The 17,022-nt window shown below is 37.3% G+C and overlaps 1 protein-coding gene across 2 annotated transcripts in view; it reads left to right on the top strand.

Moving 5' to 3' along the window:
* Positions 1 to 17,022, top strand: part of HS2ST1 (heparan sulfate 2-O-sulfotransferase 1) — a 178,584-nt gene that overhangs the window by 128,214 nt on the left and 33,348 nt on the right. For both annotated transcript variants that reach the window (XM_061121470.1, XM_061121471.1), the window contains exon 2: positions 9,911 to 10,149. In XM_061121470.1, coding sequence (XP_060977453.1) covers positions 9,911 to 10,149 — 239 coding nt within the window. The remainder of the gene's footprint in view (positions 1 to 9,910; positions 10,150 to 17,022) is intronic.

Below are 17,022 nucleotides of genomic sequence, written 5' to 3'. Positions count from 1 at the left end.
AATACGAATAGATTACTTGAGAAGTGTATAAAAAGGTATGAGGGATGTTTGAGATGTCTTAGTAGAACGAGAAAAGGGAAAAGAATATTAGTTGGAATCCCCATTTCCTATCAGAATATTCTTTTCAAGTGATTGAAATATGTACAGAATGAAGTCAGCTCACCCGTGATTTTTAACTATAATATTCTATATTTTAAAAATGAGTACTTGCAAAAAAAGTGGTGCTTTTATATAATATCCTGCTGTATTTAATTGTGCACCCCTACTCCTTCCTCTTCTCGAAGCAGATTAAATCTCAGATGACAAGTATAATGTGAATCACAGCCTCTAGAGTCAGATTGACCTGAGACCATATCCTAACATTAGTATTCAGCTTATGATCAATTAACTTCTTTGAGAATCTGTTTCCTCATCTAGATGAGAAGAAGAATATTGCCTCTTAGGGTTGTTTTAAGAACCAAACTTGAGATAATGCATATAAAACACTTAATACAGAGTATGCGTATAAAGAATGATACATTTAAGGCACATAGTGAGAATGCACTGTTAGCTATTAACAATATTATATTTCATATAGGTGATTAATGCATTTTTCAGATTGGTAATATAAAGGAATATTGTTATAAGAATTTCACATTTTAAAATTTGTGTAATAACTGTAAAAAACTAGCCAATATAAATATAATACATATTCCTTTAACTTAGTAACCTTAGCAATAAAAAGAAAATAATTATATTGGTAGTTACCAGATTGTTGGGATATTTATCAGCTACTTTAATATTCTTACCTAATAGATCCTCTTAAGAACATTAACCAATAAATTTTTAGTCATAATTCATTAGTGAGATGAAATTTGGAAAGAAAATTTGATTTTTATTTTGTAATATATTTTCATTAATCTTAAGAGTCAATATATAATTAATGCACAAGCATAATAAATATGTAAGCCATGTATTTACAAAAGTCTAGAAGAGTCCTTGTATATGGGGGCACAGGTCTTTTACCCCTTATATATGTTTATTCATAGGTATTTTATTCTTTTCAATGTAATTGTAAATAGGATTGTTTCTTTAAGTTTCTTTCTGATAGTTCATTGGTAGGGTATGGAAGTGCAACTGATTTCTATATATTAATTTTGTATTCTGCACCTTTACCAGATTCATTGATGAACCTCTTAAGTAGTTTTCCTTAGGGTTTTCGATATGTAGTATTATGTCATCTGCAGTCAGTGACAGTTTTACTTTCCAATTTAGATTCCTTTTATTTTTCTTGTATGATTGCTATGGCTATGGCTAGGCCTTCTAATACTATGTTGAGTAAAAGTGGAGAGAGTGGGCATCCTTGTATTGTTCCTAATGTTAGAGGAAATGCTTTCAGCTTTTCACTGTTGAGTATGGTGTTAGCTGTGGGCTTATCATATATGGCCTTTATTATGTTGAGGTATATTCTCTATGCCCACTTTCTGGAGCGTTGTTTTTTTGTTTTTGTTTTTTTTAAATCATAAATGGGTGTTGAATTTTGTCAAAACCTTTTTCTGCACCTATTGAGATGATCATATAGTTTTTATTCTTCACTTTATTAATGTTTATCGCATTAGTTTATTTGTGGCTGTTGAACCATTCTTGCATACCTGATATGAAGTCCATTTGATCATGAAGTATGCTCCTTTTAATGTATTTTGTATTTGCTGTGCCAATATTTGTTGAGGATTTTTGCATCTAAGTACATCAATGATTCTGGCCTATAATTTTCTTTTCTTGTGATACCTTTATCTGGTTTTGGTATCAGGGTGTTGCTGGCCTCATAGAATGAGTTTGGAAACATTCCTTCCTCTGCAGTTCTTGAAATAGTTTAGAAAGAATAGATGAAGCTGGTCCTAATGCTAAAGCAGGCTTGCTGGTGTGAGTCTCAGAGGATTCTGGGGATTTTGCCTGGCTGCTGGTGGTCAAAGCTGGGTCTCAGTGTCTCTGGCTGTGAAGCTCTGGAAGATCTGGCTCTGGTGCCTTCACACTGGTATGTGCAGCTGCGTCCTGGGCCCTGTGGTGGCTAGGGTCATGTTCCGGGACTGCTGTGGGCTCAGGGGTGTTAAGGTGCCCTGTCTGCTGGTGGGTGGAGCTGTGTCCCACCTGGTTAGTTGCTTGGCCTGAGGAGTCCCAGCACTGGTGGGTGGGGGGTGGAGGGAGCTGGGTCCTGACATTAATACGCTAGAGGGAGTATTCCAGAATGGCGCTTGTCAACACCAGTGTCCACATGGTAGGACAGGCTCCCCAAAATGGCTGCCACCAGTGTCTTTGCCTCAGTGTGAGCTCTGGTTTCCTCCTGCTTCTCTGGGAGACTCTCCACGATCAGCAGGTGGGTCTGACCCAGGCTCCTTACTGCCATCTTCCCTGGTTCCAACAACAGACAAGATTTTGTGTCTGCCCTTTCAGAATGGAGTCTCTATTTCCCACAGTCTTCTGAGTCTCCTGAAAATAAGCATCACTGATCTTCAAAGCCAGATGCTCTGGGGGCTCATCTTTCTGGTACACGACTCTGGGGTACAGAGCCCATTGTGGGGCACAGACCCCTTATTCCCTGGGGGAGAACCTCTGCAGTTGTAATAATTCTACCATTTGTGGGTCACCCAACCCAAGGGTTGAGGTTTGACTCTACTACAACTCCACTTCTCCTATCCATCTCCATTATGGTTCCTTCTTTATACTTTTAGTTGTAGAAGATCTTTTCTGGTAGGTTCAAATCTTTTTCATCAATAGTTATTCTGTAAATAGTTGTTATTTTGATGTGCTTATGAGGGGAAGTAAGCTCAGGGTCTTTGCTGTCTTGGGAATTCCTCTTACTTTATTTTCATTTTTATTCACTTATGTATTTAAGTTTCCTTGATATTTCTTTCAGTTTTGTTTTCTGTTTTTCTTCTTACCTCTTTTCTTTTCTCTTCATTCCTATAAATTACTTTTATACTTACTAAAAGTTACAGTTTGATTTATCCATAGTGTTTTTGAGTTTAAAACACTTGGAATGTGTTTCTGAGTCTTTATACAGCATTTTTTCATGGTTGCTTTATGTATTACATCATATAAATATCACTTGTCACAATTTACTGGTGTCATCAGTTTACCAATTCAAGTGAAGTATGGAAACTACCTCTATTTACATACTTTTACTATCTGCCACTTACAACATAATTGTACTAAATATTTCTTCTGCATACATTTAAAATCATATCACACAGTGTTATAATTTTTGCTTTATATGTCAAATATATTTTTGAAAACATAAGAAGGAAAGTTTATTGTATTTACCTATATGTTTATTCTTTCTATTTTCTTGCTCCCTTTTTTTTCCCTTGTGTTTTAAGATTTCTTCTTTTATTTTTTTCCTGCCTAGAGAACTTCTTTAATCATAGTGGCAATAAATTATTATAGGTTTCTTTCATATAGGAATATCTTATACCCCTTCATTCTTGAGGATGATTTTCTCTGGGTATAGGATTATTTTATTTCACCACTTGAAAAATTGTGCCACCTCCTTCTGGCTCTTTGACTTCTGATGAGAAATCTGCTGTTATTCCAGTTTTTTTCTACAGTATGCTTCATTTTATTGGCCTGATTTGAAGCCTTTTTTTCTTCATTTTTAGTTTCCAGAAGCTTAATTATGATGTGTCTTGTCTTGGATGGTTTTGGTTTATGCCATTTGGAGTTTGTTCAGCGTCTTAAGTCTTTATCTTCTGTCGGATGTCAAGTTTTCAGCCACATTTCTTTAAGAACTCTTTCAGCCCTGCTCTCTTTCTCTTTTCCTTCCAAGACACCGTGACACCAGTTTTAGATCCTGTTGTTATATCCCACAGTTCCCCAAGGCTCTGTTGCTTTATTCTCCCTATTATATGCTCTCATTGTTATTCTGATTGGATAATTTCTTTTGTTCCATGTTCCAGTTCACTATATTTTCTTCCTTTCTATTCTGCTGTTGATCCCATTCACTCAGATTTTTATTTTGGGTTTGTTTGTTTGTTTTTCTTTGAGTTCTAAAATTTCCATTTAGTTATTTATATATTTTATTTCATTACTGAGCTTATTTTCTGAGGCCTTCTATTTTTTAATTTGGTTCAAGCTTGTTCTTGAAAGCATTTTTATCATGACTGCTTTAAATCTTTGGTAATTCTAACATCGCTGTCCTTTTTATATTGTCATTTCTTTTCTCTATTCATTGAGTTTGAGATCCTGTTGGTTCTTAATATCCTGAGTACAATTTAATTGAAACATGGATATTTTTATGTTGTGAGACTTTGGATCTTTTTTTCTTCAGTTGAATAAAATAATCTTTAACTTCTATAGGGTTTTGCACTTTTCAAAAGTTTCATACACATGATGTCATATAATCCACAATATCCCTTTTCTCCCCCAACACCTGTATTGCCCCTCCCCCTTTCCCTCTCATCACTGGTATCCACTAGTTTGTTCTCTGTATCTGTGGGTACTCTGACTCTTATTTAAAAATACCTTTTGTTTTAGTTGACTTTTTCCAGTACTGCTCTGGCAAGGGAAGGGGTTGCTGCTTTGTTACTAAGAAGTGGAGGTAGGAGTTCAGGTTCCCAAATAGGCCGCCATCAACAGCCGGTGAGCTCGCTGTTTCTCTCGGGCAGGGATGGGCATGGCCTTGTCACTCTGAGTGATTCTCCCCTAGGTCTCTGACAGCACCAAGCGGGGGTGAGGGGGCCTGTCATCACCCCTGTGTGAAAGTGGACATTCTGGTTCCTTGCTTGGTCTTCACTGACTCTGCAGAGGTGCTTTGCTACCTGTTGCCTAGGATAAAAGTCCTGGCTCCCTACCTTGTCTCCTGTGACACCATTCCACCAGAGATTCTGGGCAGCTGATTCCAGCCTTGTGAGGGTAGAAGTCTTGGGCTTGCTACTTGGCCTGTGAGCATGGAAGTGGGGCCACCGGTTTTCTGTGGAGTTTAGCTAAAGCAGGGTGATTATTGTCCGAAAGGCTTTTGTCTTACCATGCTGTCCCTTTCTTGGTGTCCTGGCAGGGCTTTTGTTGGACGTCTTTTTATGTATGCCTGCTCCTGGGTTGCCAGCTTCTACTGCTCCAAGACTGGGATATGTAAGGCTAAGGAAAACTTAAGGAACTCACCACGTTGTTCCTTGAATCTTAAGGGCTGTAACTAGTCTGTTTCCTTCTCTCCAACGTTTACATGTTTGTCATGTATATAATGTCCAGGGTTTTAGTTGTACTTCATGAGAGGAGTAGCAAAAACATAAGTTTACAGCATCTTCCTTGAAGTAGAAGGTAGTCTCAACTCCTTTTTATAGGATGATCCAGTTAAATGTATATGCAGAATTTTTTTAAGTAATTAATTAATTTAATTTTGACTGTGCTGGGTCTTTGTTGCTGCACACAGGCTTTCTCTAGCTGAAACAAGTGGGAGCAACTCTCTAGTTGTGGATTGCAGGCTTCTCACTGTGGTACTTCTCTTGTTGTGGAGCATGGACTCTAGGGAGTGTGGGCTTCAGTGGTTGTGGCACGTGAGCTCAGTAGTTGCCCTGCAGCATGTGGAATCTTCCGGACCAGGGATCAAACTCGCGTCCCCTGCATTGGCAGGTGGAATCCTAACCCCTGGACCACCAGGGAAGTCCACTTGTAAGTTTTAAGGACAACACGTGCGTCTCTTGCTCACTGCCTGGAAACCACACAAGAAAGCACTTACTAGTGTTGAGAGTCCAGCCTTGAATCATCCATGTTGGAATTTGTCAGTCCCCATGGTGATTGAATCAAGGAAGCTGACTCAGGCTGAACATATTCGTGAGAAAACAATGTATACAATTGGACAACCAGTTTGTTTAATTCATAGTCATTACCAAATCCTACTTCCATGAAGATCAGATACTGTCTGACTACACAGTTCACTCACAGTAAGTGGTGGTGGAAAAGAAATCAGTTAACCTTTTTTTTTTTTTTTTTTTCAGTTAACCTTTTAATAGCTTTCTTTTGATCCACTTGTTGCTTCCTACTTCTCATTGTGTGCACATTTTATGGGGAACAAATTATACCAGAACAGTATTTGGGGATTTACACAACTGAGGATTTATCCCTAGAGTGTGCTAAGGATCCACTTTAACTCAGGTGTTTGATAGCTCCAAGCTCTTAGTTCCTGTCTGGCTCTGAAAAAGGCATAATTACCAGGGAGTTCCGACAGGTCAAATTTTGTGATAAGGCGCCTTCGCTGTGGACATTTTTCTAATCATCACTGCCTATTTCCTCTATGATTTCTCTTTGCCTGCAATTCTAATTTGTGAGTAACCTCTTGTTTTCGATATATATACTAATACGTTTAGGCAGTTTACTATCAGGCCTTGATGTCCATGAGCCTTTTTTCTTTTTTTGGAAATAGTTAACTTGGGGTCATGGAGCTGCCTGCCCATGGTTGGGCTCTAGGAGGAAGCTCTGACATGTACGCATCAGCCGTTCTGGAGACCAGATCTATTGTTTTCATCATATCCTCAGAGGACCCAAAAAATCATCATGAGCCACTGTTGCTTGGATAGTTTTGAGCATTACTTTCCTGGCGTGTGATATGAGTTCAGTGGTGCAGTAGGTGGTTTGAACATTCTTTGGCATTGCCTTTCTTTGGGATTGGAATGAAAACTGACCTTTTCCAGTCCTGTGACCACTGCTGAGTTTTCCAAATTTGCTAGCATATTGAGTGTAGCACTTTCACAGCATCTTTTTTTAGGATTTGAAATAGCTCAACTGGAATTCCATCGCCTCTACTAGCCTTGTTCATAGTGATGCTTCTTAAAGCCCACTTGACTTCACATTTCAAGATATCTGGCTTTAGATGAATGATCACACCATCGTGGTTATCTGGGTCATGAAGATCTTTTTGTTTAATTCTTCTATGCATTCTTGCCACCTCTTCTTAATATCTTCTGCTTCTCTTAGGTCCATACTGTTTCTGTCCTTTATTGTGCCCATCTATGCATGAAATGTTTCCTTGGTATCTCTAATTTTCCTGAAGAGATCTCTAGTCTTTAATTTAGGAAATGTCAAATATACAGTTCATATACTTTAATACACATAATGAACCAAGAATAATGATTAATTCTAAAAACATGCTAGTTTCATGCTCTAGATAGAGTTTTAGCACCTTAAAAATTTTTTTAAATCCATAAACTAAATAATAGCTTCTTTTAAAGAATAACAAAATCTGTTTCTTTTCTAAATACTGAGTTCAGAAAAACTAGTGAAAGCATGCAGCATTATTGGTTGTTGGTGTAGCCATTAAAAGTAAAGGTAATTTCATATATATCTGAGCTGCTGTAGGAAACAAGCTCTTAAACTTCTGTCAGCACTTAAATGTCAACAGTACTGTTTTATTTCCCATAGTGGAAAAGGGAGATCAAGGACATAACAGTACCGTAATAGTTTTGGATTATGGTGACAGTTTGGGATTGCTTAGAAGATAAAATTCCTTTAAAATTACTGAATATAATTACATTCTTAGGCTTTCCATAAATACATGCTGAATTTAGTGAGAGAACTTCCAAATCCTGTGTAGATTCTTGAGCATCATATATTACCTCGATTACAGACTCATTTGTAAACTACTTTAAATTTTGAGAAATATTGTGCTTTCCAAACGTGTGGTATGTGGTTCTTAAAAGTCTGTCCAGGTTTCTTTTTCTGTTTCTTCTTAGTCTTTTTCTATTGATTGTCTTTTTTTCTTGGCCTTTAGATGTTTATATTTCCTGAGATTCTGTTCTAAGATTAAGCTCTCCTCATATGCTATATATTCTGTAATATCTATGTAGTTTCATCATTCCTATGGTTTCCCAGATGTCTTTCTTCTACATGAATGTTTATTCTCAACACTTGAGCTGTGTGCCCAATTACCTACATCTCCTGGGTATCCCAGGCAGTCCAACAATATGTTCTACATTAAGCTCATCTCGTTTTCTCGGTATTCCCAACCAACTCTCCCCCCTGAAAAAAGATACGTATATATGCATAGTATGTATTCAAATGTGTGCTTCTCTTCCTGTTTTGGAAAGCCTGCTGCTAGTAGGGCTTCCCTGATGGCTCAGTGGGTAAAGAATCTGCCTGAAACTCAGGAGACATTGGAAACGTGGGGTCGATCCTTGGGTCAAGAAGATCCCCTGGAGGAGGAAATGGCCACCCACTCCAGTACTCTTGCCTGGAAATCCCATGAACAGAGGAGCCTGGTGGGCTCCAGTCCATGGGGTCGCAGAGTCAGACATGACTTAGCGACTAAACCACCACCAGTAAGCAGCAGGCTTGGAACTTCAAGTCTTCTGAAGGTGAATCCTCAGCTCAGAGCATACTCTATAATGTAGTGGCCATATCTTCTGAATCAAAATTTAAGATGCATAGTCAAAAGCCTGAACTTGTTACTGTAATTATACCACATTGCTTTTTTATGTCACTTTACTAAATTGTTGCTGGTATGGTAGATAGATGCTAATACACGTAAAATGTAAAATTGCAATTATGTGTACGAATGAGATGTGCATTATGAGGTATATATACATACATCATAGGTGTATGTGTGAGGTTTGACCTAGTTAGGGAGATTAGATGATGCTTCCCTTGCAAGTGATGATTAAATTCAGTGTGACGTTTGAGGAGTTCACTAGGCAGAATTGGAGTAGAGGGAGAATGAATGAGAGTTCAAGGCAGGGTAAGGTAGCTGGCACAGAGATCTGGTGGTAGGAGGGTGCCTACCGTGTGTGAGCAGTTGTCTTTGTGCAGAGTAATTTGCAGTCTTGTTACTTCTCCGCCCCCCACCATTCCTTCCCATATTCTTGCTTCTTAATTCTAAAGAATATTGAAGTTGAAGCTTAGATTAAATAGAGAATAGTATGGCTCAGGAAACTCAAACAGGGGCTGTGTATCAACCTAGAGGGGTGGGATGGGGAGGGAGATGGGAGGGAGGTTCAAAAGGGAGGGGACATATGTATACCTGTGACTGATTCATGTTGAGGTTTGACAGAAAACAACAAAGTTCTGTAAAGCAGTTATCATTCAATTAAAAAATAAATAATAAGAAAAAAAATGTAACTTGCTTTTCAAACTGCTTGGTGAACAGTCATTTGAATTAGAGGCACCATAGAGTTTAATTAATAAACATAGCCAGGACTTATCTGTAGTTTAAAACACCAAAATGAAAAAGGTTTTCTGATATCATCTTTATTCTTGTTACCTAAAATCACACAAGCATTTATAATCACTGCCCTAGTACATTCTGATAAGGCAGGGGGTTATTACATCCTGTGTACTTCCCAGGTGGTGCAGTGGTAAGGAATCCACCTGCCAAGGCAAGAGACACAGGAGATGCAGGTTGGGTCCCTGGGTGGGGAGGATCCCCTGGAGGAGGAAATGGCAACCCACTCCAGTATTCTTGCCTGGAAAATCCCATGGACAGAGGAGCCTGGCAGGCTGCAGTCCAAGGGGTTGCAAAGAGTCAGACACAACTCAGCACACACACAACTACATCCTAAGTAGTAAATTTCTAAATCACTGCCTAAATTATAAGTGATTTATTTCCTAAGTGTATTTTTACTGTGAAGTTTAGTATTCCATGCAACCTGTCTTTGTGTGTTTGAGAATTAATTCAGGCTATAAAAATTCTATTGGAATGGAAAGTGTATTTTGAACTACATGAAAGAACTCTAATCTGTTGTATTCTAAACTCAATGACTTTTTTTCTTTAGTTCTTCATATGCATGCGTATTATCTCTCCAAGATAATTCTGAAGTTTTGGTCCTTAAAACATTTCTTAACCCCGTTCTTGAGTAGGAGAACTATGTTCCAGGGATAGGAAATTATTTTCAGTGTTTTACAACTTTCTTTATAGTGTCTTTCGAAACTAAGTTCATATTTTTCTTTGCAGAAAGGGCTATTGCACGACATGAAGTTCGAGAGATTGAGCAGCGACATACCATGGATGGCCCTCGGCAAGATGTAGCTTTAGATGAGGAAGACGACATGGTGATCATTTATAACAGAGTCCCCAAAACTGCAAGCACCTCTTTTACCAATATTGCCTATGACCTGTGTGCAAAGAATAAATACCACGTTCTTCACATCAACACTACCAAAAATAATCCAGTGATGTCACTGCAAGATCAGGTAAATACCACTTGGATTCATAATGTTTTCTGACACTAACTCAAGTTTTGCATTTCAAGAAGGTAAAGCATTTTAAGGGATATGTATGCTGAGCCCAGTGGATTGTAAGTTTCTTGGAGGAATGGATCAACCAAACTTCTCTGTAGTTTTACATTCTTCACAGTATTTGGTACATTTCCTTGCCTACAATATGTATTCAAATACTTGTGAAATAAATGAATTAACAGCTTGAATTTTTGAAGAGAAAGTTGATGCTCTTCAGTATGCTAGCCCTTTAAAACTGTGAAATATTTTTAGCAGGTGCCCTGCAATAAAAATCATTATATTGTCTCAAGTCATCACTGAGAAATCTTTATTTGATGAATACTTGTATTCTATATAGCTCAGTTTTGTGACTAGACTCCTGAATTTAATCTTATCTTTATTCATGTAAGTATTAGCTATAAACTTCTGGGGAACAGGGATTATGTCTTGTGTTTTTAATATAATCTTTCCTTTCAAGTTATTGAGAATCTTTTTAAAAAATTTTTATCACAGTATAGTTGATTTACAATGTTGTGTTATTTCCTGCTGTTCAACAAAATGAATCGCCTATACATTTACATGTATACTTTAGAGTCTGACCCCATGTAGATCATTGCAGAGTGTTGAGTGGAGATCTCTGTGCTCTACAGTGGGTCCTTATTAGTTACCCATTTTAGATATATGGCAGCATGTCTTCTCTCAGTCCTAATCTCCCATTTATCCCTTCTCTCTTTACCTCCTGGTGACCAGTAAACTTGTTTTCCACATCTGTAACTGTTTTATAATTAAGTTAATTTGTATCCTTTTATAAAAAGTGCTGCAGTGAACATTGGGTTGCAGTATCTTTCAAGTTGTTAAGACTCTTTAGATAAACAGATGGGTAGATAATTTATGAAATGGTTTTAAGAAAAGTGGAGGAAGTTATCTCAGAAACTGGAACTGACTCCCCTCTTTAGCAGTAGCTTCAGATATTTTCTTCACACCTGGAGTTCTGACTATAATTATAAGTATAGTTCTTTCCACAAATATTAAAGGGAATAGGAGTTGAGCCCCATGATAAGAAAAGATAATATTTGAAAATACTATGTAGGATCAAATACCATACTGAGGTAGCTTATTAGACAGGTATTTGTGATAGTCATGCAGTTAAAATGTATTTATCTGTTTGAAAATGGCTGACCTTGTTTTATTGTCACAGAATTGCTGTTATTCCACTATTTAGCATAGCTTTAATCCTCTCATTGAAGTAAGAGAATAACATTGACACACACGGTTAGGTTCGCTTTCTTACTAGAGAGCCATTTGTAAAGGCTAATTGTATATGGCATATCATGTGCCCATATAATTCTTGGCTCTCTGCAGTATCCTCAATTATTCTCTTCTATAGAACCAAAAATCTACACTCATCAGCCAAATCAAATAACTCTTTTGTAAATGAGAAGAAACATGAGCTTATTTAGCTAAGTGGGTCATAAAAACTATTCACTATGTAATTTTGTATATCTCAAGGGCAAGTGTCCTAAATTATCAGATTTTATACAGTGTGTAGTAGATTTTAAATCTGCATGATTACTTTTCAGAATATATCTTGGTTTACAAGGAACAATTCTTAACACTCACATAATAATTTTACATTTCTTCAGTAATATTGTTTAGAAAAATAAAGTTAATTTGTTCAAATTTTTAGAATTATTATGTGTCCAGCATTAGAAAGTTGTCTTGTAGCTGTAATATATCTGATAATGACTTAGACCTCCCCCCCAACCCCAGACCATGAAATATAAATCTGCCAAAGCTCACCATATAAGACATTTATAGGCATCATGTACTGGTACATTTTTCCAGTTGCATTTAGATGACATAAAACTTCTGTTTTCCTTTCAATAGCTTGTCGTGTGTATGTGTATGTGTTTATGCAACAAAAGAGATGCATAGACACTATCTTAAAGGCAACTGGGTTACAAAATGAACAATACTTAAAATGTATTTGTGGGGACAGAGTGGAAGAATAGCCTTAATCACCAGCCGACATACTTACAATGTCAGCTGGTAGTTCAGTATCTGTAGTTAATTAGGTAGGGCTGGCTTAATATACAAAATGTTCTCTATACACCATATCTAATTTTTTTTTTAACTGATCTTTTCTTCTAAATTGAAACAGTTCTTCAAACAAGTCATAGGTGCTATTTCCTTTCCCTTTGCATGACATATTAGATAGCATTTTAATTTTACTTTCAGCCTAGTATAAGCTTCCTCTAAGTGTAAACTTTTGAATTATAATATTAGATGCCTTGAAAATAATTTCAAAAATATTTCCTGAAAATCATCTTGTATAATACTTGATTTTAATACCATATTTTTATTGTCCTTGTGAACTGTTCTGAACTGCCCTATTATTTAAATAAGAATTAATAAATGACCTATTTTGCTCTTCTTTCTTCTCTGAGAAATAGTTTCTAATCAGTATCTAACTCAAGTGAGATTTAAAAAATGAGGTTTTTTTAAAATCTGCTATTGTCCTGATCTTCTATTTAAAGCCCAATTTACTTGTCAAAATACTTAGGGATATAGTAGATGATCCATGCCCTCCATTCTGTCATCTTCCAACCTCAGCAGTCCAGTCTGCTTAATATCTGCCTTTAATATCCCCAGCTCTTTCCTAGTTCATTTTTGTATGGGAGATTGTGCTGAACTTTTTATCTGCTTAATCATTCTTCTCAAAAATCTTAGAGGTAAAGACAGAATATTTCTGGTCTGATATAAAATATTCCCTATGTAACAGTTATGTGTATTCTTAGACACTGTTCTCAACTCTACTTTCAAGTTTTCCTTTATTGAACATGTAATGTATACTGAGATTATGCTACATTCCTTGGGGAATTACCAAAGAAATTAAAAATAAGGCTATGTTTTTAAAAGAGCTTATTTATAGTTTACTAGGAAACATAAAACATAGTTGAAGGAACTATGAGAACTATTCAAAGAAAGCATCAAGTTGTGTTCTCACCAAAATGTATAACCAAAATGTTTAACTTGGACCTCATCCTGAGAAAACAAGCAAATCCATATTGTTGAATGTTATATAGAACATATATATCTAGGACAACTGTCCTGAACTATTAGTGTCAATATCATGACAACCAAAGGCGGCGGGGGGGGTGGGTGGGGAAGTGATGGGCTAGCAGAAACTAAGGAGACGTGAAAACCAAATGTAATTCATGACCCATGATTGGATCCTTGAGCAAAAATGTCTGCTACTTTGATTCAGAAAAAAATTAAGTGTGTGTGTGCATAGAGAGAGGGGAGGAAAGAAAGAGATATATCACAGACGTGGCAAAATGTTAACAGTGACTCTTGGTGAAGAATACAAATACTGGCTACTGTTCTTTCAACTTTCTGTAGTTTAATAAGAGTTTTTCAGAATTAAGAAGTTGGGCTAAAATAAGAGGAACAGTTAGAACAAGGAGATTAGGAGGTAATCATTTGAGAATATAAGGCATGAAAGGACTTAAGTGGTAAGTGTGAGGTAGACTTAGTCATGTAGCTTATGTTTTTGAGATGGGCTTTACTCTGTTAATAGACAGGAATCAGCAGGAGACAGGTAATCAGCTCCTCTAGTTGGAAAATGAAGTTGACTCTAGTACACAAAAGTATCTTTATATTATGGAACATCTTGTCTTTAACTATGTCAAATAGGTTTAAATGGCATCATCTTTTATGATTCTTCTTTATTCTTTTCTCCTCTCATATACTTATTTGAGATAAATAAATCTCTGATCTGGTCTGGTCTGATCATATTTAACCCCTTTCTGGAATTACCCAGAATTTGTATTCTTTTACAGGACAGTATATTATTGTTTTTTTTTTTTTTTTACAAAATTTACTGTTAAACCAACTTCTAGCTATTTGCATTAAAGCATATGGTTTTATATTAATAGTTGCAAATACTGATTTTTCAGAACAACACTTTAGGTGAATGCTTCTTGACTTAGAATGTGTATACTGAATACCAGTTGAAGTACAGTTTTTGATTCAGAAGGACTGAGATAAAGCCTGATACTTGAATTTCTCAGATGCTTCCTATTAATGCCAAAACTGATACTTCTGGTCCTTGACCCACAGTTTGAATAGCAAAGATCTAGAACAAGAGTCTCAGTGGGGTGATGGAATCATACGAGATGTGTATTGTAATCTTCCCAGGATGGTGAGTTACTTATCTTTAAATTAGCATTCCTACCTCCCCAGCAAAATCTGCCAGCAGGTCCTCCTTCTTGATCAGACCCTTGCCCATTGGCCATTGCTTCAACCTTTTATTTGCTGGCCACACTGAACTTTTGATTTGTTGAATGCCCCAAGCCTTTACCACTTCAGGGCCTCTGTACTTAACATTTCCTCTTAGAAGGCACTTCTCCCTGCCTCACAGTTGGCTTTATATTATCCGTTAAGGTTTCAGCTTATTGACATCCTCATAGCAAAGCCTTAGTTGACCATCCTATTTATTAAATACTTCTTCCAGGTTACTGGATACCATTATTCTTTCACTATCTTTCCTATTACTGATTTATTTATTTACTGTCTGTCATTTTCTCTATTATAATTTAAGTTTCTTAAGGGCAGGGACCTTGTCTGTCTTGTTCACTTTGTATCCCTGGGCCTAAGACATAGTTCAGTTCAGTCACTCAGTTGTGTCCAACCCTTTGTGACCCTGTGGACTGCAGCATGCCAGGCCTCCCTGTCCATCAACAGCTCCCAGAGTTTACTCATGTCCATTGAGTTGGTGATGCCATCCAACCATCTTATCCTCTGTCGTCCCCTTCTCTTCCTGCCTTCAATCTTTCCCAGCATCAGGGTCTTTTCCAATGAGTCAGTTATCACAAGAGGTGGCCAAAGTACTGGAGTTTCAGCTTCAGCCTCAGTCCTTCCAATGAATATTCAGGACTGATTTCCTCTAGGATGGACTGGTTGGATCTCCTTGCAGCCCAAGGGACTCTCAAGAGTCTTCTCCAACACCACAGTTCAAAAGCATCAGTTCTTCTGTGCTCAGCTTTCTTTATAGTCCAACTCTCACATCCATACATGACTACTGGAAAAACCATAGCTTTGACTAGACGGACCTTTGTTGACAAAGTAATGTCTCTGCTTTTTAATATGCTGTCTAGGTTGGTCATAGCTTTTCTCCCAAGGAGTAAGCGTATTTTCGTTTCATGGCTACAGTCACCATCTGCAGTGTTTTTGGAGCCCAATAAAATAAAGTCTGTCACTATTTCCACTGTTTCCCCATCTATTTGCCATGAAGTGATGGGACCAGATGCCATGATCTTAGTTTTCTGAATATTTCATTTTAACCCAACTTTTTCACTCTCCTCTTTCACATTCATCAAGAAGCTCTTTAGTTCTTCTTTGCTTTCTGCCATAAGGGTGGTGTCATCTGCATATTTGAGGTTATTGGTATTTCTCCCAGCAAATTTGATTCCAGCTTGTGCTTCATCCAGCCCAGTGTTTCTCGTGATATACTCTGCATACAGGTTAAATAAGCAGGGTGACAATATACAGCCTTGATGTACTCCTTTACCTATTTGGAACCAGTCTGTTGTTCCATGTCCAGTTCTAACTGTTGCTTCTTGACCTGCATGCAGATTTCTCAAGAGGCAGGTCAGGTGGTCTGATATTCCCATCTCTTTAAGAATTTCCCACAGTTTGTTGTGATCCACACAGTCGAAGGCTTTGGCATAGTCAATAAAGCAGAAATAGATATTTTTCTGGAACTCTCTTGCTTTTTCAGTGATCCGGCAGATGTTGGCAACTTGATCTCTGGTTCCTGTGCGTTTTCTAAAACCAGCTTAAACATCTGGAAGTTCACAGTTCATGCACTGTTGAAGCCTGGCTTGGAGAATTTTGAGCGTTGCTTTACTAGCATGTGAGAGTAATGCAATTGTGTGGTAGTTTGAACATTCTTTGGCATTGCCTTTCTTTGGGATTGGAATGAAAACTGACCTTTTCCAGTCCTGTGACCACTGCTGAGTTTTCCAAATTTGCTGGCACATTGAGTGCAGCACTTTCACAGCATCATCTTTTAGGATTTGAAATACTTCAACTGGAATTCCATCACCTCCACAAGCTTTGTTCATAGTTAAGGCCCACTTAACTTTGCATTCCAGGATGTCTGGCTCTAGGTGAGTGATCATACTACCATGATTATCTGGGTGGTTCTTCTGTTTATTCTTGCCACCTCTTCTTAATATCTTCTGCTTCTGTTAGGTCCATACCATTTCATTCCTTTATTGTGCCCATCTTTGCATGAAATGTTCCCTTGGTGTCTCTAATTTTCTTGAAGAAATCTCTAGTCTTTCCCATTCTATTGTAGATGCTCCGTATCATGTTGTATGTATTGTAGATACATAGTAGATACTCCATAAATTTTTTGTTGAATAAATGAATGAACAAATGAACCTGCTTAGGTTCTGAAGGTAATTCTAAGCTGAGCTTGGTGCCATGGTGGTAAATACTGGCAGAAGGAGTGCCTCTGATTGATAGTAGTAGGATTGAACAACACAATTCTGAGCTTTAGTGCAGATAGTATATTATGTTCTTTTGCTGCTAAACCTTTCTTATATGGTATCCAATTATTACTCATTTTTTCTCTCTGCATAGAAAACTTCCTCTCCAATTTAGTCTCATAAAACTACCCACGGCTATACAGTGAATGTTTATTTTAAGTATATGAATGAGTGGGAGTTTGGTATATATAATTACCCAAGTTAATAGTAATGTTCACTCAATAGGTAGTAATTACAAAGTTGGAATTTGACCAGGATGTTCAGGATGACATTCCTACTTTTAGATAGTGAA

The sequence above is a fragment of the Dama dama genome, chromosome 20, assembly GCF_033118175.1.
Source record: "Dama dama isolate Ldn47 chromosome 20, ASM3311817v1, whole genome shotgun sequence".
Classification (NCBI taxonomy): Eukaryota; Metazoa; Chordata; class Mammalia; order Artiodactyla; family Cervidae; genus Dama; species Dama dama.
This window is presented reverse-complemented; position numbering and strand designations above follow the sequence as displayed.